The sequence below is a fragment of the Falco punctatus genome (assembly GCF_963210335.1).
Source record: "Falco punctatus genome assembly, chromosome: 12".
NCBI lineage: Eukaryota > Metazoa > Chordata > Aves > Falconiformes > Falconidae > Falco > Falco punctatus.
In genome coordinates, this window is record NC_137592.1 from 3,166,103 (window position 1) to 3,193,786 (window position 27,684).

At 42.1% G+C, this 27,684-nt stretch overlaps 2 protein-coding genes across 5 annotated transcripts in view; one reads left to right on the plus strand and one right to left on the minus strand.

Moving 5' to 3' along the window:
- Positions 1–2,554, plus strand: part of CFAP36 (cilia and flagella associated protein 36) — a 46,584-nt gene extending 44,030 nt beyond the window's left edge. Inside the window, exon 11 of the mRNA XM_080408093.1 lies at positions 13–2,554. The gene's annotated coding sequence lies outside the window, so the exon portion shown is untranslated. The remainder of the gene's footprint in view (positions 1–12) is intronic.
- PPP4R3B (protein phosphatase 4 regulatory subunit 3B) lies at positions 99–26,493 on the minus strand. Of its 4 annotated transcripts, none has more exons than XM_080408079.1 (16): positions 26,030–26,493; positions 24,850–24,905; positions 18,484–18,582; positions 16,323–16,943; positions 12,780–12,857; positions 11,887–12,003; positions 10,607–10,723; positions 9,983–10,132; positions 8,905–9,007; positions 7,854–7,895; positions 7,077–7,235; positions 6,208–6,377; positions 4,928–5,067; positions 4,311–4,495; positions 3,640–3,764; positions 99–2,811 (listed from the first exon to the last, which is right to left on the minus strand). In XM_080408079.1, the coding sequence occupies exons 1-16, from the start codon at positions 26,169–26,171 to the stop codon at positions 2,716–2,718; spliced, it is 2,400 nt and encodes a 799-aa protein (XP_080264205.1). In that variant the 5' UTR covers positions 26,172–26,493; the 3' UTR covers positions 99–2,715. The 4 variants fall into 4 exon arrangements, with proteins under 4 accessions (XP_080264205.1, XP_080264204.1, XP_080264202.1 ...); XM_080408078.1 differs by having other exon boundaries at positions 3,640–3,842; positions 4,311–4,474; positions 26,030–26,492; XM_080408076.1 differs by having other exon boundaries at positions 3,640–3,842; positions 26,030–26,491.
- Positions 26,494–27,684: the final 1,191 nt, after the last annotated feature.

A 27,684-nucleotide genomic window follows, 5' to 3' on the forward strand; every position in this document is an offset into this window, starting at 1 on the left:
TGGCTTTGACAGACTGGAAGCAGGGAGAGGCTTTTGCAGGATGTCCTTACATGGCTGACTGCACCAGTAACTCACATTAGAAGAAACAAAACAACCAGTTCAAGTTTCATGTAACTTTTTATTAAAATAGCATTTATAACTGATACATGTTGGCAGATGTTCTTTTCTTTTCCAAAAAGAGCGGTACTGGAAGGACCCCAGGCACAGGAACACGGCTGCCCCCAGGCAGCACCCACCAGGTCAGACAGGGAAACGCCATCTACGGGGTGACGGCTGGACACAAGCCAGTTAGAGACAGTGCTGCACGTCACCTCCTACAGGGAATTTAGGTGGTTTATTTTGTTTTAAAACGAGACATCTAATGCCACTTTACACAGTCTTTTTCTAGTAGCTATAAAAATTCATGACATTCTTGTTTTTGCTGTGACCCCCCCCCTCATGTTGATCTGAAGGTATTTTTAAAGCTCCTGGCAGTACTTTGGGGAAGAGCTGGGGTGGTGGGGAGCAGAGCAAGGACTGACACGCTGCAGTCGGAGACCCTCAGAGAACGTGCTTTGGGTGGCTGTTACAGAGAATCAGGACAGCTTGGGTCCGCAGAGCAGGTGCCACAATTTTTCAGCCTCAGGTTAGTAAAGGCACATACTGCGTAACTCTGCCGCTCGAGTAGCGTGTGCGGTGCCGGAGGAAGGTAACCATCTTTACCAGAGGAGAGAAAGGACTCGTCAGGAAGAAACCCAGGTGATGGTCAGCAGGAGAGTGAGCACACAGCAATGATGCAGCAGCCATGCTTTACTGGCAAACACTTCCCCGGATCCTCTGCGTTTGGAGCTGACTGGGTGCTTCATCACACAGGTGAAAACTCAGGAGTCCCATTCCTGGTTGCCTGGTGCCGTGAAGGGCAATACCACTGTCCCCAGGTCCATGCACACGAACCGTCAGCCCTCGGAACACCCGTGTCCAGCTTCTGTGTCGGGAAGAGCTCACACGTTCCCTGTGGGATTTCATCTAGTGGTATACTTTTAGAACTGCACGGATAACTAATCTTCAAAAATACTCTAAAATGGCCACATTTAAAATTCTGAGTTAACTTACCATGTGTAACAAACCAAACAAAAGCAATAATTATGGAATTACAGGGTCACATTTTAATTCCTGAATTTTACAGTTCAGCATTAATATCACCACATGTATACAAATGGTGTAAAACAAGTACAGTGGTATTTTTAATACAAAATAAACTTCTGTTTTATGGAAAAAAACTATACTTCATATCTACACAGACAGCCCATCTTTTTCCAAACAATAGCTAAAATTAAAACTAACTACAAAAATCTCCAAAACAGAGAAACTGCTTCAGCTTAAACTATTCCAGGAGAAATGGACCCATAACACGTATGACAAGAGTGATCTATGTGGTGGATTGCAGCTGGTTTCATATTTCAGCGTTTCTGACACATCAATTGTCGCTGGGAAACTTCCTCTCATCATGATCTCAGATCACAAACGGGCAAACTAACATTAAAATATTTACAGTTCACTCGCTGCTCTTGAAAGTAAAACCTGGACTGTTTGCCTCTGTCAACTCATCTATTTTTGTCACAGTTTGCTTACCTACGTGGAATGTGCTTTTGTTTTTTAAAAAAGCAGCTTTCGGATTACACCCAGACTCGGGGTGCTGCTTGTTGATTCTGCCTCGGAGAGCGGTGTTGGGTTAGTAATCGTTCTGTCTTGGTCCAAAGTGACTTTGGTGTTAAAACGCTGCTAAATTCATTGCTATGAAAAACCTGTTAGTGTTTCGCAAAGGGGAAGCAGCTGGCTGCTCCAAGAGGCAGCTCCTTTAACACCACAGAAAGTGATTCAAATGCGGCATCTTCCGCAAGGCGAAGGCAACAGCTACGGCGTGTGCCGTGGCAGCCACCGCTTTGACACCAGCAGCTCCTGGAGATATTTTGGAAGCAATCATTCCTTGGCATAGACATTACTGGATGTCTGAGAAAAAACCCCAAGGAAAACCATCCATTTTGAATCCAGCTTCTGTCTTCTCCTCTTGAAAAATAGAAATTAAAACTCATTTTGAACTGCTTTCAACAACTCAGCATGCACTATAACTGCAGCGTCCCTCCCTCCAACCATGAGAAATGCGATTTCATTGGTAATACATGGTCCCAAAATCTGGATTGTTCTTATGCAAACAGTTAATTTTCCCTTAAATTTTTTTTAAAAAGAGGCATTGCTAAAAGAACACAACTGACAGCACCATTACAAAATTAAGATTACTGGGTTCAAAATTTTAGCTTGAATTATTTTTTTTCTTAGTTCTGTTAACACTGGGGAAACCCTGCAATATTTTTAAAAAAGTGTTTACCATACCGTTCCCTCCCCCTGCCCTCCCGACACCTGAGACTTTCCTTGCTGAGAAGCCATCATCCAGGTTCTGTGAATACTAACCCACTTTTTTAATATTTTTATATTTTTTTTGACAGCCTGAATGGCAGACTCCTTAATAACTAGAAAGATATTAAGTTCCTTGGAAGCTTTGTGTTTACAGAACTAACCCTTTCTAGCTGATATACTGAGTTTCTTTTGCTACTCCTTGTATTATCTTATATACTCATGGGAGAAAGCTTTCTGAATCAGATTCTTTTTAGCTCTTAAAACAGTTGCAGCATTTGAAACCCCATAATAAAAGTTTTTATTCCAAAGTTTTGGTTTCATTTATGAACCCAGACGTGGTCTTTTCCTTGGAGATGCCTCCTCTTCTTCATCATCATCTTCATCATCAGGATAATCCACTAGGCCAACTAGACTTCCCTGCCAATTGGGAAAAAAAAAAAAAAAAAAAAAAAAAAAAAAAAAGAAATTTGCACACTGGAAAAGAATACCCAGGAAAGTGCCATGTTAATCCATTCCTCCTCCCCAGCCAACCTGTGCAGGACATCAAGCCTGCAGCAGCAGGTTTCTTCGCGATGCCTTTTTCATTCAAATACCCATTTGTCTTGAGACGGTTTCTGAACCTCAAGGTTAAAAAAAAACCACTGGAACTTCCTTGCTCTGCTGCATCTGGCCTCAGCATTATTTAAAAAAAAAAAATCACTTTTTAAGCGCCCCACTGGACAGCCACGCAAGCCGATGTGTACACTGCACATCCACTTTGCTGGCAAGTCTGTGGTGTGTGCAGGAACATTTCTGCCACACTTTCCTGTAGCCTCTTAGGAGTTTGCACAGGCTAGAGTAAAACAATGCACGACTGTATGACATAAAAGAGGTATCACTGTACTTCATCTCCTTAAAAATGCGTAATGATTGTCCACCAGGGAAGGCACTAACGTAGTTCAGAAAAAACCCAAATCTTGTCTGTATATCACACACAGCAGCACCTGGGCAGTTTTAAAAGCTGAGGAGTGGGAACAGTTAAATTATGCAGAAGATGCGAGATTAAACTGTGCCCAGCAGACATACCAACAGACCCCAGTCCCACCTAATGCTTTCTTAAACCTCACCCGAAACTACTGAGGGCTTAACGAGACAGGGCCTTGGGTGAATTGATACCTAAGACCCTGCCTAGAGGCTAACGCTAACCTCACGACACCGCCCCGCTGGCCTGCGCCAGGACAGCAGCTTTTGTGCGAGTTCTCCCACCTTGGTGGCTGTCACCGTTGTGGTCAGGGTTGTGTTCTTTGAAGAGGAGCCGTTGGAGCTTGCTGGTGACGTCTGAGCTGCCATGGATTTACTGTTTGCACCGTTTGCACCATTGGCTGCGCTGGCTGAGTGGGAAAAAGTGAATTTGAATCCCCCAGCTGAAGTCCTTTTTGGAAGATTCTCTTTGTCTTCACTCTCCTTAGCTGAGGGACAAACATTTTCGTACTTAAGTATCAGCTGCACACCATGGAGTACAATCCCCATCACAGCATAATCACACAGCAAAGGTTGCCCTTTTTTTTTTTTTTTTTAAGTTGTTTCAATCAACAGCTCATCTACTAACCTCACCCAGAGCACGCCAGCATTCGAACCAGGAACGGCACAGATGCTGCGGACGTGGGGACATTGCTCACTTGGCGCACACAAGCACAGATGAAGTTTTGCTTTTGAATGTCATTTAAACCAGAGGCATGCTTGGTGCAACTTAACTCAGTATTTTAACTCTAAACTAGCTTGCAAATACATGTTAGGAATTCATTACTTAATTCCATGGAATACCCCTACTCCTGCTTATGATACAGAGCACAAGCAACACGTTTGTTGACGTGGCATCTGCCAGGTATCTGCCATAGCGCACTTCCAGTACCAACCAGCTGAAGTTGTGTAAATACCTTTTTTAGTTTCCATAAATTTTTCATAGCTATCTGGAAAATCATCCTCCTGTTTTGACTTCTCAATTGGAGGTACAACAGCTTCACCTTCTTCCTCTTCGTCTTCATTGAACCACATTTCTTCATCCTCCTCTAAGGCTCTTGCATCTCTGCGAAATCTATTGCTACGCAATATAGATGGAACACTGTAAGAGACACATGACAAGCCATTCAAGTCTTGCCTGCTGTTTCAGACTCGGCCAGGACCGGAAACGGCTCCTGATGCTTCAGAGTGAACTCAGTGCGTTTGGGAAGGCAGTCCAGCTCCATCCCCGCTTCTACCATCAGCGTAAGCGTCGCCAAAACCCCAGGTGGCAGACAGAGTCCCAACTCTGAATGACAGAAGAAGATTCTGCCCTTCGTAAGCTGAGCGTTTTCCAAATCTATCATTTAATATACTCACAAATATGAACTCCACTACAGTAGGCCCCAAGGGAAGCCAGATGGGCGTTACTCTAACTGAAGAAGTTTTCATCGAGACTGAAAACCAACCCCAATCCCAGCCTTCAGCCGCTTCTGCCCTCTAGGAAGGAAAAAAACTGGCCAGCAGTACTACATAATGGCACTATGTCATTTACCTGTTCAGTTTCTGGTTTTGTCGGTCTTTTTCTTGCTCGTATTTTGTCTTCAGTCCCTTGAATGTCTGAACATATTCGATAGATTCAAGTGCATTATAAAAGTTTTCAACTATATGTGCAATAAGGGACTTGATATCTTCCTGCATAAGAACAAAATGGCATTTCAGTCTCAAATATTAACATGCAGAAGCCCAAAAAGCTTTAGAGTTTGCTTTTAAAAGTAACTGATTCATTGTCCCAAGTCAAAACTTTATTGTAAAGAACAAACACGAAGTAATCAGATTCTTCCTTAATAGAAAAGCTGAGATCTAGAAACAATTATTGAATTTCCCATATAAACAGACAATATGCTCAGTACCGCCCCAATTCTATCGGTGATAGTTTGATTAAAGCATGATGCTTGCTATCTAGAATTGAGCCTTCTTGAGAGAAACACGAGCTTAGCTGTGCCTCGCTCCCCCCAAAGCTGCACCCCTCTTTCTAGCCCCCACTAACTACAGCCGCACATGCGGGATTAGGCACCTTTTGGTCACTCATCCTCTGACACATCCCACTGTCTCAGGCGAACCTTAACGCTCATACTGCGCCGGCAAAGGCACCCAGAGACACAAGGCGTTCTCCTCTGGCTGGAGAAAGACACCAGCTATGATATCCCATGACTAAAAACTGCCCTTCATTTTCACAGGCCACAAAGCTTCCCCGAGACTTCCATGCATCAAGGCATTCACAGCTCAGGAGGGGTTGCAAGTCCTTGTTTTCCACCCCAGCAAGACAAGCAGCCGGGTGCCCGGCCTCTCCTGTCCACGCTCACATTGTTCCCACAAAGCTACGGATTCCGAGCTGGCACTGGCTAGGAAAGCACACGTGTGTAGGATCTTAACGGACAAGGATCATTCAAATTTATAGTCAAACTGGCCTTGTTTAGACCCAGTAATACCCAGCCAGGCTTATTCACATATAACATATGTCACTTAATTCCTCACTTCAAGGTTTGGCCGACGAACACCACATTCAACCACACAGCAGAACTTAACCCACAGGGTACTTCTATGCAGACTTGCACATAAATGGGGCCGACACAGATTCTGCACCGGGACAATCAAGTAAAACCAGCGTGAGGCAGCTTACTGGCTCCGTTCTATTTGGGTATTTATCTATGGGATTTCCACTTTTTGATTTTAAGTATTAATACACTACTTCAAGGGAAAGATTGGCATTTTGTATTATTTCTACCTGAGATGTTGCACACGTGTAAGAGCTGAAGAAGCTGCTTAACTTACCACTCTGATGAATTCAAACAGCTCAATCACAGCAGAGTTGAGCAGATTGTATCTAGTTCCATTATCCAACAGAGCATTTATAACTGGTTCAAACAGGTTTCCCTTGGTGATATAACGGTTATAAAATTCATCTTTTAGACCAATTATTCTCCTCATAAAGCGAAGAGCACCTGTATGAAGAAAGAAATTCAAGAATTTAATAACTACATGCCAGGGCTGCGACCTGCTTCTCTTGGAAAGAACGGAACAACCCTGATGTTACTGAGAGGAAGACACATCCCCAAACCAAGAGCATTAAAAACCACTTCCTCAAAGTTCAGAAGAAACATTTGCTGACAGGCAGCCTTTCTTCCATTCCTTGACCTTCCTGGTATTTGAATGGGATCAGGGTCCATGAATTTCTTTTTGAAATATGGCAGCAATAAACTTTAGCACACGTGAAGTTAAACTGTTAGCTCCTTCCCGTTCTTTTCTGTGTTTACCTCCCAGAATCAGCCCCAATAGATACCAAGGTTCACAAAATGTCATTCGCTCTCCACCAGGAGCACTGTATTTATGATGTAATTAAGAAATGGCAGAATTTCCATTTAAATGAGATAAGACAGCTCATATGACCCTTGCTCTCATAAAGACTTGAAAGGATCACTGCGGACTTCAAAACATACAACAATCCTCCTCCCACCATAAACTGCACTGGTCTACATTAACAGACATCTGCTGCCATTTTTCCAAAATTATTTAACAGCTAGTCAGTAATAAGTAGGAAATGAACATGAATTTTGGATTTAAGTATACACTTCTACTCATACACATCCCACGCAGTACCTACAAAGGGTTGAAGAAAGAAATCACAACAGCTCCATACTCACACAAGGCCAGAAATGTGTGTTTTGAATTCATCAAGACCAGTACTCTTCTTAGCAAATCTTTGTTCATAATGTAATTCTTGATGTGATACGTGTGGTGTTCCACACAAAAAGTAAGCAGCTCCAAAATTAAGGCAAGTAGTTGTGCCGTTTGATAATTATCTACAAGAAATATTAATGCCTTAAGTTATTAAGACAAAAAAAGTACCGTCATGCACCAAATCATCACCAAGCTCAGCTGCTACTGCAGTTCCTGACATGTTTTAAAGGGCACACTGGATTGCTTTAGGAAGCGGGACACTGAGTCAGAACAAACCACCACACACAAATTTGGCTTCCCCCCCCCCCCTCCCCCACCCAGTCACAAAAATCACCCTAAATTGGCAGTGGCACTTCTTCCAGGATCAGCAAGTTCCAGGTTACTGCAGTCCAGACTAATTAGCAACGTCTTCATAATGCTCAAAGAATAAGCCCACACAGATAAAAATCCCAACTGCAGAACTCGCCTACGTCTCTTTGCTCCATATTCTGCTAACAGTGATTTAAACTTTCAGTGGCAAGGCTGACTGGGGTGGGGGTGGGGAAAGTGAAACTCAGTACAAAAGCGGATGAAAATGTTTCTTCAGCTTCCTGTTGTCGAAAGGGAAGCAAAGCACCTACATCTCTTCCAATAAAAAGTATTTAAAAAATAAAGAATGGACATATCTAACTTTTTTTAAAAAAATAAAACCACTATACACACCACACAAGTTTCAAAACTCAAGGTAAATCAAAACTTACCAGGACAAACTGTATTACTCTTAGTGGTCCCAACTACTGCATCTGATAAACAAAAGAAAAACAAAAATCAGAAAAAGATTTTCAAAGCACTGTAAATATTTAAAAGATGGGGATAAACAATCAATTCTGCCAGCTGTTCAAACTTTTCATCAAATCAGAAGTTTCTGTAAGCTACAGGGGAATAAACACACAGCAAAAAAGCAAGCAGAGATTTCTGTATTCAATTTACACTACAAAGTTTTAAATTCAGCTAGGTGAAAATATGTGACCTCATACTTAGGAATATTATTCCTACCTAGACGAAAGTGCCTACTCTAAATTTTTCAAATAACATTACAAAATGAGTAGTACAGATATTCTGCATGTTTGGGTTTTTTTGTATAAAATGCATAAAACATTTATTCTTCTGACTTAATATGGGAAGATGGGTAAGACAAAAGAAATGTTTTTCCCAAATACATACTGGTCTGATTTAATCTCTTTGAAAGAGCACTCAGAAAAAAGTCTGACTCGAGAGACCGTGATGATGTTAGGTTTCTGTTTGTACAGTACTAGAGGCAAAAACTGCTATTATTTGTGTGTGCCAGAGATTTCCAATTCTTTTGCTGTTACCAGGAAAAATTAAAAAGGAACAAGACAAAGGAGTTCCAAGTTGTATTTCTCTGAAGAGTTCTGTTTCAGCATTTCCGTACTACAGCCAAGTGAAAACGTCTTCAGAGTGAATCACCTGAGCACGCCGGATGCTGGACTCATGTAACCACTGATGAACATCAAAGCATTTCGGCAAACTTTTAGACTAGCATACAATTAACAACACACATCAAAGAGATACATGTTTTACAAAGCACAGCATAAAGACGTGTTACCATTCAAAGCTGCAGAAAGGGCTATCAAAACGTCTGCTCACAGAACCGCTATCACGGGAGAAACAACAGCTTTCAGCAAGCGTCTTCCCAGCTTGCAGCACAGGCTTATCACTGTTACCAGGACTGTAAGTCCCTTGAGAACTTGGGGGGAGGAACAATAATAAAAAACCCCGACCCAGCATTACCTTTTTCACATTTATCTTCCGATGTATTAGCCAGTAGTGGTGCAGTAAGGACGTGCATACAATGGTTGTAGAAGAAATTGAGAAATTCACTTTTTTCTGTTTTCTAGAACAAACACAACCTTATTAAATACAAGCATTTGTATCTAACCTTTTAAATAAAGAGCAGTAACATAAGAAGCAGCCTACAACTCTGTCGACTCCTTCAGGTTTGCCTGTGTCTCTTTGGTTGGGCCTGTAACACTGTCTTCACTCAATGAAGACATGTTTCTTTATTTTGGGAAAAGACCTGCGAGGCATCAAACCAACCTAGCTAGCACCAAGAAAAATCCCTACCACGGATGCAAATATATACTGCAAATACATCAGCGACTCAATGCGTGTCACAAAATTTGCTTAAACCCTTGTTAAACGCAGTAATTTTATCCATAACAACATCCAAACCTTTCTACGCTAAAGAAAAACTACGATCTGGTCCACTTCACTACATTATATATAAAGATAGGAGTATCAACATACGAGTAAGATTACAATGTGTTTTCCTACATGGAGTATGCATTAAATTACAAATACATTGTACTTTGGTTTGGATTCAAAATGTCAGCAGCTGAAAGGAAGGAGCGATCCAAGTTTTAAAGCGAACTGCTACAAATCTCCTATTCTAACTTTGATGTCTAAACACACATGAGCAATTTGGAATTCAAAAATATAAGCACATCCTCCACTAACTATGGCACCAGCTGGATGAAGCTGCATCCTTTTTGTGCCATTGGTATTAAACCACTGATTTGGGTTCAGGCAGACGCTACTGGACTCTTCTTTCCCGATTTACCATCCAGCTCGCAGGAGCTGTGATCACAGTAGTGCTATTTCACAGAAGCACAGGACTGCTTGGTTTGATAAATACTTGCACCACGTCACATACACATATCTTTTATTATCAAAAGTTAATGGAAAATTTTAAGCTGATCAGGCCACATACAACACTCAAAAGAAAACACATCTTTAATCCTCAGACCACAATAACGGTAACAGAGAACATCAAGTTATTAATTTTGCTGAGACAGTAAAGTGTCTTTACCCCTTTGTATTTTCTTACATTAGCTGTGGCCAACATATTCTCTGGGTCTATCAGAGTACGCAAAAGGCCCATTAACTGAACGGCTCCCCCAAGTTCAGGATCAGTATCGCAGATCATCTGCTCAATGACCACATTGATGAGGAGGATATCCTGCAAAAAAAACAACCCAAACCAACAAACCACAAAATAACTAGACACAGTTTCAATAGTGGAATGACTTCCCTAGTTTCTGTATCAAGTTTCAGTTTTGTTTTTTTTTTTCTTAAGTGAAACAGAAAAATTGTGTTGTATTTAGACACTGGCATTCTGTCAAGCACAGCCCCCCCCCCCCCCCCCCAACCCCCCCCCGAAATCACTGCTAGGCCGACCTACAATCTTACTGCTGTGAACACATGGAAAACCAACTTGCTCAGACACTTCTGTATCTTACATCTACTTTTCCCTACGTTTCCAGTATCTACATTTTTCGGCACATATTGTATCCCAAATTCTGGAGAGGTTTGTTGGGCACATATTGTATCCCAAATTTGGAGTGTTTTTTTTCTTCCCCCCACCCCCCCATTTGTTTTTTTGTTTGCTCTAAAATTAGTCTATTCAGCAAATGCCCCAAACGCTTTTACTTACATCGTCACTCTGCTGGGCCTCTTGCATTACAAATTCTCGGACCATGGATGGACTAAATTCTACCAGATAAGAAAATATATCTGTAGCAGCAGATCTAACTTGCAGATCATCCATTCCCTAATTAAAAAAACATAAATAAGCAATTTATTAGAATAAATCAAGTTTGGTATTTATGATCAAGTAAAGCTGCAAAGAATAGGGAGTTAAAAGTTTTGAGAACATTTTATTACAAAAGTTTCTATGAAAGACACAGTAATTTAGTTACAGAACAAAAATCAATCCCCAGCAAAACCTTTTCCCCACTATTTCCCTCCTTTAGAAAGAAGGTAAGGTTTTCTGTGAATCTGCTAGCCCTCATTTCGGCAGGAAACATATTGTGCTGCTTACTAGAATATCTAAGGTGCTGATATTCTGTACCCATTACCCACAGTTTATTGATTTCGCATAAAAGGACCAACTGTACAAATCAGTTTGTACAGAAGTTTCTGTACTTACTTACAGGCAACAAGAATTAATAATTTTACTTAAGGTATGTAATTTTCTGTGGTAACCGTACAGCCTCTAAGCCTAAAATATTAACGTAACAGGAAATACTGGGACTGGTCTAGCCCTGGAAAAGAATAATGAGATTAGGGTTTATCTAATCACCGAAAAGCTGTATGACTTTTATAGGACATTCGGTGTCCTTTGCTAAGTTCAGAGACTGTTACTCTAGAATATCAAAACCCTTGAATTTATAGTTTCTGGCTAACATCAGCACTGACATATGATTGCAAAGGTCAGGCAGCAACAGCTGCTTGAACCAAAGGAGTGAAAAAAAATATGTTTTCACATAATGATTAAGCTGATTAAGATAATCTGCTTTATACCTCTGAAAAGACAGGATTACGTGATCTTTCGGATAGGAACAAGCTAACAGTTCAAGATTATCTAAAAATACTTTTTTGGCACTGTTCCAACAACAACAGGGAAAAAAAAATCAAGCTGCCGCATTAAAAATTGAAGGGTACTCTTCCTCAACTACATTGTCAAAAGGACTGCATTTATCACAGGCCTCTCCCTCATGTAAAGTAAAAATAATATTAGCGATGAAGTCGGGCTACTTCCAAAAGATGTCCACAGTTTTCTGATCCTGAACGTTACAATGGATTTCAACTTCCAGCAGAACAAAGCTGTCCAATCAAACTTACACAAAGATGCTTAGCAGATCTGAAAAAAACTGGTGAAATGGCTGTGGGTTTAAAACATTTTATTAAAATCAGCATTATGTTTTCACTTACCATTACAATTTCAAGAGCTGGAAGAATTCCCAACTTTGCCAAAGTTTTGAAAAATGCATCTCTGTTTTGAGGTTGTAACGTCTGAGAAAATGCGCAGAATTCCTTGAAAAAGTTAACCTGTCATATAGGAAAAAACAACCTCAGGTGTACTGGATTCAGAAAACCCTGCAAGTAGGAAACTGTTACAATTTGTATCCATTTGTGTACTGGCTGGTATGCTCCTTCCTAGAAAGTGGTATCATTCTGGTTCTCTCTCCCCCAATCTTCAACAACAACAGAGGAAAGCAAAAGGAAGTAAAACCAACAAAAAATTGCCACCAACTTAAGGGGTGAAATTTACTTCAGAAACAAGTCGCCTTGTAGCTATTTTACCGCACCTGGCATATGAGGGATTTACACTCCCGTCCGGTGTGCCCGTTGTTTGCTAGAACGAAGATGCTTCTCTTGCTGAAAGCAAGATTTTAACAAGGCATTTTAAGCTGCTACAAGGTTCAATAATGTTTGTGATATAAATATTAGGGACTGCTGGTAATCCTCACAGTCAGAGGACTTTATAATCATTCAAAAAGACCTTTTAAGTACAGTGAAAAAGGCAGTGTTCATACGACAAATGTAAGTGACGTGGTACGTTAATGAGTACTTGGGAGAAAGTATAACTTGAGGTCTAGGACGTCAGCTTAGTGCTTTCTCAACAATAAAATAATTATTTAGAACAACTAAATCAGAGCTTACCTTGCAAGAAATATCTTGCTAGTGAGTACATAAAAGCTACAGTCGAAAGGATTCTAGGGTTACAAAAAAATGACTGCAGAACCAGAACAGTTTTGGTATTTCTACCTAATCCAGACCTGCAGTTTAAAGCATTCAAAGAACCACCAAGACCACTGACTTACCAATTCACATCGCTTGTCATCATCTGTAGCTTCATCTGTTAATTGTGCAAAAACTTCAGACAAAAATTTCTCGTCTTCCTGTGTAACACATAAGAAGAACACACCTTACACAATGCTTCTTAAAAGTTAAATCATAGGTCTGTACTGGGTCCCACACTGTAGGAAGTCAACTTAATTTAAGCTTAACTACAAACAAAAAAATATGCATTAGTAGATTTGGTAAATAAGGGTTATTTGGTCCCGTGTCTGTGTCGCAGTGTCATCCCTGGCCCCCTTCCCCCTTTATTTTTTTTCTCCACACCTCCGTTATTTTATCACAAAAAAGGGAAATGCGAGTACGCATTCCAGAGGATCATTCCCAGGGCCCTGTTTCAGTGCTGATTCTGCGCGGTGGAAGCAGGTCCAGACCAGAACCACACGTTAAGCTGAGCACAGGTGATGGTTACTACAACTGCCTTCTGAACCACTGCTCTCTAAAGAACATGTCATCTCCTTTCCTTCTCTGCCGTGCCACCCGCTGTGGTTTTCAGCTCTGCCCTACCCCACACACTCACAGTATGATTTGCTACACACCCCCACGCACCAACGTTACAGAAAACGACAGTCTTTGTTCCAGGCTCCCGCCCCGCGCCTTACATGTAACCTTCCAGGGCAGCAACCGATGCACTTGTACACTACAATCTACCAAGCAAAATACAATTTTTACCATGCTGTACTCCAGTTTAACACCTCCTGCGTATTGATTACCCTTTTCTGGATCTGCAGCACTGCAAACATTTCCTCAGCCCACCTATGCTAAGGTGACTAGATTTACACATCGCCAGGTCGCTGCAGCCATGTCCCCGTTAACCTTACTCTCAATAAAACAACCTCTCCCACTTGTAGAGGTTTGGATTTTCCAATCTGGGAAACTTTTGAGTATTACTTGCTTTTCTTATTCAGATCCTCTACTACCAAGACATTTATTTTTAAGTATACATAGGAAAACATTTCACTTCTTGTTAAGCATTTCCGTTAGACCACTGCCTAATACTCAAGAGGTACAAGAAAACCAGGGTGAACTCCATCACCTGTCAACTGTCTGGGCACTTTCTGCCCTCTCTGAACGCTGATTTCTCTGTGCTCCTCCATGTGGAACACAGTGTTGCCATTCTCTCAAATCAAATGTCTCTGTTACTTTTTAAATACGATATAAATCTTAAAGCAAATAGTAACATTATGTTACAGCATTACAAAACTATGATCACTGCACTGATTCAACTCTATAAACTTTACTTACGCATTGAATAAACATGAATGGAATAGCAGCATTCCAATAAATATATATATATAAACATTACATTGCATAACATAGAGGGTATTTTCTGGTTTTGTGTGCTGTTACTAAAATCCGTACGCTTTATTAGACTAACATAATACAGAACTTTTACAATTACAGGAAAGCCTCACAGATTTTTTTTCCTGAGAATTTTAAGATGTGGAAAATGAAGTGCTTTACAAACAAATGATACCTGGAATCAACATCAGAGCAACAGTGCAACATACACAGACTTAGTAGTTTATTCTAAGCTTTGCTGGCTTTAACAGCTTAATTAAGCCAGTTTAAGAAAAAAAAATGACCATACCACAATTAACAACAGATAGGCTAGAAAATCTCCACTACAGAACACCTGGCAACAGAAAGATCTCTTGCTTGTATAAGGCTGCCACACAGTGCAGGCCTGACGCCCTAAAGCAAGGCTGGACCTGGGTTTGTTTTCTGTGCTCGCTCGGTTTCCCACATGCTGCCCTTCACGGACAGCAGCACCGGGACCTACAGCTTCGCAGCACGTAGCAAGGAGCTTTACTGCTGCAGCAAACACAATCTCTTACTCCTATAAACTGCATTCTCCTAGGGAGCTTTGCCAGTGTATTTAGGGTAACAAGACTCCTAACGTGTACACCAAACCCAAAGGAGCTTTAGAGTTCTTGTGCCACAACAAAAAGCCGATTTACACCAGGGGACTGTGAAAACAGTCCTGAAGCTGGGGTCTGTACCACCATGTAATTTTCCTCAAGCGTGCTATCAAAAACACCTCTTCTGTGTGTGCTTTCTTCTTAGCTTGTATTCTCAAGGCAGCTTAAACGATGCAAGTATCAACATTAAGCCACCATGCATGCCTCGATTTGTCTTTAAAACAGACAGGCAAACCTACGTGCCAGATACTCTCTCTACTGTGGCAAAGACAGCAGTGAGAGAGTAGCAAAGAACCATCAGAGGACTTCAGAACTTTCTTCAGAGAGTACTAGAACCAACAGGGAATCATAGCTTTCTGTTACAGCACAATTAAATATTCAGTACGGTAAAGCCTAAATGAAAAATAACGAACTTTAAAGAGTTAAAAATCTCTTAAATGGAAAACAGGACCGTGGCCTCAGAAGATAATACGGAAATTATTTTTAGTTTTAGAAAAGTAACATATGCAAAAGAATGAAAAGGAAAATCTTTAACACAACGTCATTAATTTTACAAGTGGGATTTACTTCTGAGTTTCTTTCTGCTATTCAACCATAAAGAAGAAACCAGAAAGAAGCCTGAAAGCTTATTCATGCAATTCTCTGCAATTCTTTAGTTTTGATTTTTTTCCCCCAGTCACCTACTGCATTCTTTAGAAATATTCCTTATGGTAATGTTATTTCTCCAGTGCCCTGATCTTTCCACAATTTTAACTACCTTCCCCCTTGATACATTTTCCTATTTTACCCTATTTTACAGAGACTATCCATGCCCAAAACCGACAGGTTTATCACGTTCTATTCTACACAAATGAACCATTTTGCTAAGGATACAGATCAGAAACAGAATAAAACCACTTTGGTACCCATCAGTTTGCACAACAAAATTGAATTGAAAATACCCAAAACGCCATGAAGTTCACACGCAGCTCTTCACCAAGGCGCCATACACGGTCCAGCTTGGTTGTCACACAACTACTTTTAAGCCTGCTTCTGGCTACGAAGTATGCAGTAATTTTTTTGATACAGCGACATATTGGTTATTTATTAATTATTACTTCTGGATGTCAGTATGAAGAAAAAAAGCCCAACAAACTACTTTATACTGCAACATAAACATTTGGAATTAGTACCATAAAGTAAGAGTAGTATAACAGGAATGGTTCTGAACATACTCTTTTGAATCAGATTCAGAATTTGTTATATGGACAGCACACATGTGCTTGAGATAGAATACAAGAAGTTGCTTGTTCCCTAAATACCTAGACAAAAACAGCTCAAAATGCGTATGTTACTTGTGAATAAAGGAGAAGAACCTTTAACTGTTTACAACCCATTAAAAAATACTAATATACTCACCTGAAATCTACGATTTTTAAAATACAAAATAAAAGGTATCAGAAATAAGGGGAAGCATTCAAAACACTATGCAAATGAAAGCATGTATGATTAACTTACACAATGTTAAAAGAGCTGTAATCAATTTTGTAACTACAGCTAGAGGTTTCTATACATAATCCATCTCTATACCATACTAAACCCACTTACCTGCAACATACTGACAATCTCAACTTTGTTGAAGAAAATAAAGGAAGTGAGGGTAGAAAGAAAATTCTCTTCAAAAACAGATGGTGTCGGTAAGATGATGTCCTGAATATATTGTACCCTGTAAGTCTGGTGGATTTTTTGCCTGAGTTCAGAGTCTGTTATAGGAATAACCTCCTTAAATTTTGCTGTTTTGGTCAAGAACTCCCTGTGCCGTTTTGGCTGAGCCAAAGAAGGATCATACTCAAGGCATCCAACAACATCCATAATACACTCATCGGAAAACATCACCTCAAACAGAGTTGCTTTGTTGAGGAACAAAATTCCTCTAATGATTTCATACAGATGATGTAAGCCTTCGGTGTTCTCCAGATTCTCGCAGACCTGGAAAAGCTGTAGTAGTTTTTTAATATAGCCTTCATTCTCCAAGGCCAGCGCTAGCTTTTCTCTACGGATGGGTGAGGAGAGAACAGAGGTAACTAGGTCAGCAATCTCTTCAAGTTTGTTGAGTTCACAAGTAGGAAGGTCAATCAAAGGACTAGTTTCAGGCATTTCTTCTATATGTTCCTCTTCTGACTCAATAAGGTCCTGCGTGACTTCCACTGAAGGATCTTTACCTTGAACCTAAGAAGAAAGCACACATAATTACTGTCTCATCCCAAAACATACATAAAAATAATCAAGTCAGTAACAAGAATAACAGGCACATAAGCCCTCCTATACCTTCTTCAGTTGCCTAGAAAATGTCTACCTGTGCAGAAGTGTGAGTTTGCTGCCTCTAAATTCTACATTTAAAATTCCCTACCATTATCCTCAATAGTACCCCAGCAATACCTGTGCAGGTAAGAAATCTGAAGCACCTTGGAGACGAGCACAAAATAAGAGAAGGATGTACCAAAACCTTTTGGTGTCTCAAACAGAAGGACATGAAGCCTTAAACTCATAGGAAGAGCCCACAGCTATACCAACATTAAGTGAAACAACAAAAAGATCACGAACAGAGGCAGGAAAAGGTCCCAAGTACTGAAATCAAACAAGAGAAGGAAGCTATTGTGTCCCACTATGCTTTCCTTCCGCCTCATCTGTCCCTTTAGCTCCTTTTCCCAGTCTTCCATATATCCTATACTTCTCATTGCCCCCACTGATCCAGAATTTGTAACCTCCTGTTGTTAACTCCTGCAAGGAGGACTGCATGTTATGCAGGAGTCTCAAAGGACAAAGCAGGAAGAGTTCTGGAGTCTGATGGCAGTGCCTAAGGTGTACATCGCCTGAGCCCAGGAAGACCTCCCCTCACACTGGCCATCAGCTCAGCCCCAATTTCAAATCAATTTAAAACCTGGACTATTTATTAGGCACATACACTTGCGGTTACTAGGATCCATTACTTTCAGAACTGGCTGAGAAGACATTATACCCCAAAACATGCTAAGATTAACAATGCATCTAAATCGCCTATTTTTTTCAAAGGAAACCGCTAGGAAATCTGAATTCTATGCTTCTTAACAGCTTTACATTGCATCATTTCAATATCTGAGAAGGTTATGACAAATTCCAACATGAAAGCCCAGGTTTCCTCTTTTAAGTACACACAGGCACAACGCCATTGACTTCTTACTTCCAGAGTTGAAAACATAAAACCTACGCTGTTCCATAATAAAACAATGACGACCGAAATACCCGTAACACGCAGATGGCCTATAAGACTTGGGTCTTGATGAAAAAAAGTATCACTGACATTGCTGTGCTCATACAGCAATGCCACCTGTCTCTCTCACGGTGAAGTATCTAGCCTCCTATGCGTTACAACACATTTTCAGTTCCACTGCACTCCAACAAGTCACCTTCCTAAGGCTGCCAGGCAGAAGAACAATGAAAATGCAGTACTCTTGATTTTCCCTTTCTAATAAAAACAACCAAACCCTAACATGCCTAGCACCTGAGTTTCACCATTACATTGATTTTTCAGAAGAGTGAAATTCAATTATGAATGCAACAACTACTGTTCTAAATAGTAGCAACTTAAGATCTTCAACAGAACAGCCACAGAAAATAATGACGAGTATGTGCTTCTCTTACAAGTAGGTTTAAAAATTACAGCCAATACATAAAGTCACAGAAGTCACAAAAACATCTGGAAGAAACAGAATATTAAAGTTAACTGTACCTGACAGATTTTTTCCCAGATTTCATCACAGCCAGCTTTTTCTTGAAAACTCAGTGCTAAATCATAATTTTCTGCTTCTGACCAAACAATCAGGGTGTCCTGTTTAAATGAAAAACAAAAAGAAATAACTGTTTCTGAAAGAGGTCTACGCTGCATATTAATCTGCATTCCACTAAATCATATGTCTACAGAAGAAATAATTTTAAAGTTACACTTGTCAAAAAAAGAACATAAGACACTAAAATATTAAATCACCTGTTCTGCCATAAGGGACATCGCCCTTCTTCCTTTGCTATTTTATGACCACTACCTCATATATTATGTATTTAAATATACCTTTTTTCATATCCAGAGCACTTATAATGGTATTTTTCTGCAACACACTTCTAAGCCAACAGCCTTGAAAAGGGAAAGCACACGTTGTAGGAGATTAAGAAAACCTGCAGTATAACAATTTAAGTCTTTTGAGATTTAATAAAGTAGAAACAAAACCCCAGTATTACAGTGTTTCCTCCTCAGAAAGGGTTTAATACAGCTTTCACAACTTGAGAAATAATGCCTAACTAATGTGAAAATACTCTTTTCTAAATTAAAAGACATACGGCCTGAGTAATATAAAAATTCTTTAAGTTCTTACTGAAGTTAAAAGCATCTTGCCAACAGGTATTTTCATTTGAGCAAGCTTCTTTTTCTCTGTCACTACTGCCTCCATCAATTCAATTTCACTTTCACAGTATATCTGGAAGATTCAGCTAGAATTTCTGAATAGAAGATTTTTTTATGACGTATTAGGACACCTGCTGCTGTACTGTAAGGAATGTAAGCCTGTGCTTTGACATTCAAACACATAGTTCAGCATCCTACAGTAAACTCATCTTCATGTTAAAATGTTCAAACTGAATGGCTCTCTGCTAATTTTGCAGTACATGTCACAAGCTCCAACAAAACAGTTCAACGTTCTGCCAAGTTTGTTGACTTCCTGAACTGTTACCACATCTTTTTTTTTTTTTTTTTTTTTTTTTAACAAAAAAAGAAAAAAAAATCCAGCAAGCCCTTGCTTAATAGTAAGGTAATTTACTTCCCACATTTACAAAGGTCAATAGTCACCACACAGCTTATCAAGGCTATGAAGTCTTTACCTTATGCATCACTTTTACAGTAAACAAAATATTCAAAGTGGTATCTTCAAGCATAGCAACCAAACTCAAACAAATATATGACTGGCTTAAAGATACCCAGTATACCTCAGGAAACTCCAGGGGCAATAAGCAACAGATGCAGCTGTCATTTCCCCCTCGCATCTTTACCCTCAAGATACTTCTTGGTTCCCTTTGTGCACCAAAAGACACGAAACAATGAAACTGATCAATTACAGCGTTCACTCTGCTAAAAGGCCAACCCATGACATGGTATTGTACAACCATCCCCGTCCCTCCCTCACGTATCCACCAAAGACAGGACAAAACTATAACTAATACCCAAGTGATCACTGCTACTCATGAACCTACTGTCTAGACAGCACTCTGTATATGCTTTTGATAAAAAACCAGGTTAGTTTAGGTGGTTTAAACAGATGTTTGCTAGCACAGCTACCCAGGCTTAAAGAGGGCAGGGACTGCTTGTAAGTATTTCCGCTGGCAGATGTGAGGGGACTAACATTTGGGACAGGACTGCTGACAAGCAGCTGGCACAGGACAGTAGGTAAACTCACCAGCATAGCTATCTGAAAAACACACCTCTGTCTCAATAAACAACTAACCAGCTGCTACAGTTACCACTCTGGAACATGAATGAAAATCAGCATCACTGATACGGCAGTAATTCTTCAGTTTATTTCTATGGTAATCTTAATCTCTTAATATCCATGTGTAATTGCATGTTTTGGGGGTTTTGTGCTCGCTTTTTTTTTTTTTTTTTCTTTTAAAGTTTACTATAACATCTTGCTCTTACAGCAACATTGTTGACAAATGCCCACCAACTGATAAACTTCCCTCTTTCAAAACATAATCACAGGTCACACACACCAAAACCAGCAGCACTCCCACAAACTCTTTTTTTTTTTCTTCTTTCTTGTTTCTACATAGTCCTTTGAAGTTCTGGAAAGAACTGAGCTCACTGCACTATGGTCTTAACGCTGTTCATGAGAGTTGTTTATTTATACTACTGTATCCTATATTACACTTGCACCTTTATTCCACAGTCACAAATATTAATAGGTAGTATTGCTGCTTTTGGGCTCTGATTCACGTGCGCAAATGGTACAGCTTCATATAGCTGACACAGTTTTTGCTTACAGCTGTCCACCCTCATCTCTGGCTCCTGGACAGCTGAATCTCCATGTTTACAGGGTGCCATTTCAGTGAGCAGTTAACTGGGCTTCAAGGAAAAAGCAGTAACCGTCAGCTGTGGGCACTGAAAAGTCTGATCAGCTCCCTGATCTGGTCCTCTTTCAGACATTAATCAAAAAATAAGAATTCTTAAGTACAATTCTATGGCTGTTAGAGAACTCTGAAATGCTTATCATGAAACATTCTGTGGAATTACTGATGCCCCGACACTCAAAATCAATACACTTCCAGGTAAGCTGAGACTCAGAGGGGGGCCACATACATGAACAAAGAGGGACACACACACAAAGAAGTCCTATTCGTAGCCCAAAACAATCCAAGTAAGAGAAATAGTGCAGTAACTAAAATGACTACATACATCTATAGATACTGCACTCAAAAATTTTGTGAGAATTCTCGAATTACTGAATGGTACTCATTACAATCTGTACTGCCCACACAAGGCAGAAGTTATGTAAGTTTCTCCAAAAATATTTCTGAAAGACTGATAATTTCCTAAGAAAATATTTGTCCAATACCAGTATAAAACCTATTTGTCTGGCGAACACTTCCTGCATGACCTAGGCCGGCCCACAAAGCCCACAGACGGACACCTTCCAGGCCTAGCTGCTGCGAGAAACTACCACTCCCACCCGCTCAGATTAGCGCTCGCGGTGCTGCTCCATCAACGAGCACCAGCAATGTTCCTGAATTTACTCAAACACAACATACAGACAAACAAAAGAAGAGATATTCAGAACAACAATTTAAACTAAGACTAGTGCAAACCTCTCTTCTGCGTTGGTACTGGTTTGCACAATGTCTGCCTCGCCACCTCTCCTTGTTCCTGCACTAGCCCTCAACCTCACCACACTAGCACGGGTGTGCTGTACAGTGAACCAGACAGGGGAACGTGTGCTGATAAAAATTAACCCAGCAGAAGAGGTATTTCAACGGAATCAGTTTCTTCACCTAAACTGTCACGCAGTAACATGAATACTCATGCTGGCATGAAAGAGGAGTGAAGAAGCCCCCCTGGCAACTGCTCAGGCTGGTTTTAACAGCACCCCTGCAAATGTGTTAAATCCTGGCCTCAAGGAACTCCCACTTTGCCTCAAGCAAATTTTTCTGTTCTCAGGAGAGTGACGGCAACTCTGTGCAAAAGACAGTACTTGCACACGTTCTTCCTCTCAAGTCTGAAAACAGACAGCGCGGACCTAAAGGACAGTGAACATCAGAAGGCAGTGTTCGCACCAAGGATTTCTGTGGCAGTTTAAAGTCTTACAGCCGTGGAACTGAGAATTACTGCCTGCATAACTGCGCTGGAGGAACAAAGCACAGGATGGACCCATCTGATTTCTCACTGAAGACAAGCTCTTCTGCCAGTTTTGCCAGGGAACAGTAACCTCAAGCAGAGGGTGGAACAACAAATGGGTGTGGTAACAACTTTTTAAATTGCTCCTGCTACAGCTTCCAGAACACATCTGACCCTGCCCTTTGGCCAACAGAGTGTCCAGTGGAGTTATGTAACTCTCAAAGCCTGTGCCCCAAAATATAGGGGGATCTAAAGTCTCCAGGCTCTCACATTCTTTCCATACATGTAATAGAGATTCTTCTATGTTGTATGCCGAGCTGCCCAACACCTATTGTCCAACCCGAGTCCTATTTCCCTTGAGAAAGAGGTCACGATTACAGCACACCTAACACCTTGACAGAATTGAATTCTGCACCAAAGCTAGTGACCACAAACATGATTTGAGAAGGCAGGTAACAGGCCTGCCCTGTTTACAGTTAGTTAATAGTTACAGTACTACTTAGCACAAGCAGTGTAATACTGGGAATCACAGGATGATGCACAGCAACTAAAAACCAACTGGTCTTTCTTTTTTCACAGAATGTTGTGCAAATCACAATTTAATTGAAAACTACCCTATAAACCCATTCAAATAATTTATAAGATGACAGATGCACAGGCAGGGCACGTTTCCCTTCCATCAAGCCACATCATCTTGTGGCTTTCCCCAAAACCAAGATGATCGGCACCTTAAAGAAAATCCACAACTGAACTCTGGCCAGTGGAAGACAGAGCTCTCCTCCACGCTGCCATTCACCTGCAATCATCTGCCCTGGGCAGATCAGTACAGCCTCAAGTCTTGAGGCTACCCTGTAATAGGCTTCCACATTCAAGTAGCAGGGTGCTGGGGGAATGACTGCCTCTCTTCCTCTCTGGTTAACCAAGACATTCTGCCTCAATCTTACCACCATTTTTAAAAAGGATCTGTTCCCAAGACGCCCAGGTGTGAATACTACATTCTTTTAGTGATGAGACTGAAATCTCACAAACTAAGAAAAGCACGGGGATGTTACACTAAGGTCTGCTTTCTGCTACTCCACGCGGAAGCATGTAAAACTTGAGGACAAAGCTCCGTCAACTAAAAGCTGTCTAATTTCATAGGTTAGATAAACCTAGAACCTGTCTCTGGAAATCATCAATTGTGATTCCTCTTCCAAAAAAAAATCCCAAACCAAACTTCTTCAAAAGAGTGAACAGTGAAGCAAACACCTTCAGCCATGAGGTCACAAAAGCATTAGGGTCAGTAATGAAAGCCAATCAAAATAAACCTCAGCCTGATTTCTTCAAAACTACAACCTATAAAGACTTCCACAAGAAAACCAACCACAGAAGCTACTTAAGTTACTTGAAACTTTGCTACCAATTAAGTAAAGAAGGCTTTCAAATAATCAGTTGTATGAAGTTTCGAAAAACAGCCTGCAAAAGGAAGCACTTTAAAATTTTACAGCAACATAATCTGCATTCTTATTTCATTATGTATTAGTTTCCTCTGCTAAACAGGAAGGAATTCAAGGCTCTTGTCTTTGAACTCTGCAGAGCTCCATAAAGACCATCCTCCTTCCTCAGCATGGCCCGCCCCAGGAAAGCCTGTGACTGTCATCCACCTGACTAAAAGAACTAATACCTCGTAAGTGAAAAGTGGAAACCACAGGAAACAGAGCTTTCTGAAAGGCTAGGTCCAAGACTCTGACTCGCTCCTAACTTAAAATGAGCCAACCTGTGCTTGAGAGCTAACAAAACCTCATTCCTCAAATTCTCATAACGTAACATGTCACTAAAACAAACAAAATCCTTAAAGATTTGTCTCTTCATGACTTGGGAAGAACACAGTTACTGTTTTCTAGGGCTGAAACACTTCTGGATACCATAATGATGAAAAGTACTGAACAAAAGGAACAGAGAGTCTACTGTAGAACAAAGAAACAGACAGAAAAAAACTCCAGTAATAACCATGAGAACAATGCAGTTAGAGACACCACAAATTAATGCAAAAGGAAAAAGCAATAAAAGCAGAAGAGACTTAGCAAGCTAATTTTTTTAGTGGATTAAACAAAAACGACCTATTAACATAGCTCCCAACTGTTTTACTTCTTTGTTTTGCAGAAGGCTTACCCCTAGGAAAGGCAACCGTGCAAGTAAGTCTCACCATGGCCAGCCACTTTGCTTAGGATAGCAGAAGTTTCCAAGGCTTAAAACAAAAACTAAACAGCAACAATGAAAGAAGTCCCACAAAGACAAATTCCATCGTGTTATTTCCAGAAAAAGAACTCAAGAAGTAAATAAGCTGTAGCAGAACTGGCCAAAGTTTTGCCTTCTTAATTGGGCAATTATTTCATACTGCCTGGGATAGGAGACAAAAGTTACATGTGTATTTTTCTAACTATATTTCCTGTAGTAAGTTCAACATTTATCCAAATTGCATACATTCTCTTCAAAGCCTAAAGTCCAAAAGGGGTTTTTTTGGAGGTCCATACTTTTAATTTCTAGAACATGAGGTATTACAGCACCCACACGCTTCTAAGCAGGTTTTTCACCTTTATGGAAAACACCATTGGCAACTCCATGCCATGCTGTTTTCCCTTTTTTTTTTTTTCTTTTTTCTGGAAAATGCAATTACTTTTGAGTGCAAAACAATTCTTCAGCATCAGCAATCAGAAAAAAATAAAGCTTAGCAATAATACTTGCCTGCTGTTTTTGATATGCAGTATTTGGATTTATCTTCGATTCTAACAGTAACGAACCTGGAAAAGGTATGAAGACATATTTACTGAATTTACAGAATCAACACCTCCACGCATCTTATAACCGCCCATGTGCCAGCCAACATGTGCTCAATCTAATCTGTATCTTACAGAAAATCCAGAAGAACCACCTTCTTCAAACCTAAGTCCCTAAAATAAACCAGGTAAGAGAACTGAACAGAAATATCCATATTAAGATGTACTTTTCCCTTCCAATTTAGACCAAAATTCTCTGTAGCCATGTTTTTTCTCCTGAAACCTGGTGCACAACTAGCTTGTTTCAAGGCCGCTTAGCAAACCTACACACATTCGCACCAGGTAACACGCTGCCCAACATAAAAATGTTTTTGCCCATAGAAGCCACGTGGGCCATTTGCTTTTATTTCCTTCAACTGTCCTTCAGAAGTGAATCATCTAGATACTATAAACCTTTACCTTGTGTATGCAAGTAGTGTATGTATCCTGGCAACAGCTCCAGAGTAATTTATACCAGTCTTAGGTGGTTTATTTAGCACATTAGCACCTGTCGGCTGACAAAGTGGCATGTACCCTCCTCCCCCCTCCAAAACAGACCCTTAAGGTGACTTTAAAGCGCAATAAAACACGCGGAACACCAGGCAACTCAAACACAATCGGTGAATTTCTAAGGGTAAAAAACCAAAAACCACCAACTTTTTACAGTAGCAAGAAGGGGAGGAAAAGAGCACTTCAAAAGCTAGCAAAATCATTCTGAAAGCGAACAAAATGTCGCCTCATGTAATAACAACTTTTAACTCCTTTCAGTCAAAAGCGACGGAGCCGTGCAGGGGATCTGGCAGCGAAAGGCTCGGGCCGCGGCCCTAAGCACCGCTGCGGCTCTCCGGGGGAAGGGAACTTCCAGCGGAGCCGCAAGCTACAGGGAAGAAAGGGGGGCACAAAAATAACGATCGCTGTCCTCCGGGGCCTTCCCTGCCGACCGGGGAAGGGGAGGAAGGCGCCAGCAGCCGGGCCCGGCGGCGGCGGGTGTCAGCGCGAGCGGGCGCGGCGGGGAGGCCCGCGGGGCCGGGCAGCGAGGGGGGCAGCGAGAGGGGCAGGCCCGGGCCCGGGCGGCCTAGGCCTCCGCGCAGCCCCGGCCACGCTCTCACCGTCCGACTCGGCGCGCACCAGCAGCGACATCCCCTTCAGCCGCTCCACGTAGGTGGAGGAGACGTGCCCGGTGCCCCTGTCGTCCCATTGCCGATCTTCGTTGAGGGTGTAGACCTTCACCCGCCGACGGGTGTCCGACATGGTGCAGCCCCGGCCTCGGGCCTCCGCGCCGGCCCCGGGCGCAGGCCCGGGCCCGCTCCGCCTCCGGGGGGCGATGGAGCGAGGGCGGGGGGGGAGGGGGGAAGCGGGGCGGCCGGGCCGCTCAGGGGCAGCGCGGGGCCTTTAACGCGCCGCTTTTCATGGCTCCCTGAGGGCGAGAGAGCGACGCCGCGCCCCGGCTCGGGCCCTCGCTGGCGCCGCTCCGCCGCCTCAGCAGCTACCGCCGCGCCGCCGCCATCTTGTAACCCGACTCTCGCCGCCTTTCTCTTCCTCCCAGCCCGGCCACGGGCTCCCCTCGCAGGGGCTACGGAGGCCGGCAGCTGCCGCCGCGCCGCCGACGGGACGGCGGCGGGCGGGGCGGGACGGGGCGGGGCGGGACGGGCAGGGCCCGCCGCCCCTCGCTCCCCCGGCCACTCACACCGGGCTGCCAGCGCTTCCCGGCTCTGCCCTGCCGTGCCTACCGCCGCCCTGCACATTGTCGAGTAATTTCACCCGTGAAAAAAAATTCAAAAAGCTTGAAAAATATTATTTCATTGTTAGAGCCTGGGAGCTGGCAGCAGCACAGACACAGCCTCCCCCGCGGCAGGCGGGAAGGGGCCGGCGCCATGACACAGAGCGAGGGCACAGCGCGCAGCCGGGCCCGGGGAGGGGGCAGCTGTAACAGCTCCGCTTGCAGCGCAGGCAGGGCGAGGGGCTGCAGGAAAAAGGTGTCCTTTGCGAGCACCGAACGGCAGCAAGGTTATTCCGTAGCATCTCCCGGAGCTGCTGTGCCCCTTGGCCACCGCAGGGCCCACAGTCATGTCTACACCATAACGTCTGTTCTGGTGCCAGTTCCCGTGCTTGGTAGAGCTGTATGGGGGGGTTGGGGCTACAGCTGAAGCTGCCCAGTGAAGCTTCGCAATTCAAGAAACACCTTCAATTAGTTCTTACAAACAGTACAATTTAAGGCAGACCACTTTCCAGGCATCGTGGAGCACACAAACCCTGGTTTTCCAGCCTAAAAGCCTTCCTCTGTACTAACAAAAGAAGTTATATGTTAGCATTCAGATAGGAACAGGGGAAGAGGAGACAAAAGCGGGCAAGAAGCCAAGCTGTGTGAAACAGCAGGGCCCATTGGGAGAAGGGGAAGCCTGGATGTGCCTCAGGACAAAATCCCTCTGGCTCCGAGGGGACAGTGAGAGGGGCAGGGAGGTGTCCCCCAGGCCAGGGCATGTCTCACCCCCAGACAAGGCAAGGCCGTTCCAGCCCTTGTCTGAAGGAGTAAGCAGTCACACCAGTATAGCTCTTTCTTATGAGACGTGTTTCGCTGGTGTAAGTTCAATCTTGGTCTAGATGAAGGGAAAGAAAAAGTTTACCACACAATGCACCACCTTAAGTAACTATGTGCAACTTTCCCATACATTAGAAAAACATTCTCCAGGCAGATTTGGAAGTGTTACATAGATGTTAATGTTAAGCTTCAGCTCTCGCTCTGACATTCATTCTGACAGGCCTT

Coding starts and splice junctions, on each gene's coding strand:
- PPP4R3B (XM_080408076.1), bottom strand. CDS start 26,171: ATGTCGGACACCCGTCGGCGGGTGAAGGTCTACACCCTCAACGAAGAT. Junction 18,583..24,849: donor CTGCATATCAAAAACAGCAG/GCAAGTATTATT, acceptor TCATTTAAACAG/GACACCCTGATTGTTTGGTC. Junction 6,378..7,076: donor ACACACATTTCTGGCCTTGT/GTGAGTATGGAG, acceptor TTCTTCATACAG/GTGCTCTTCGCTTTATGAGG.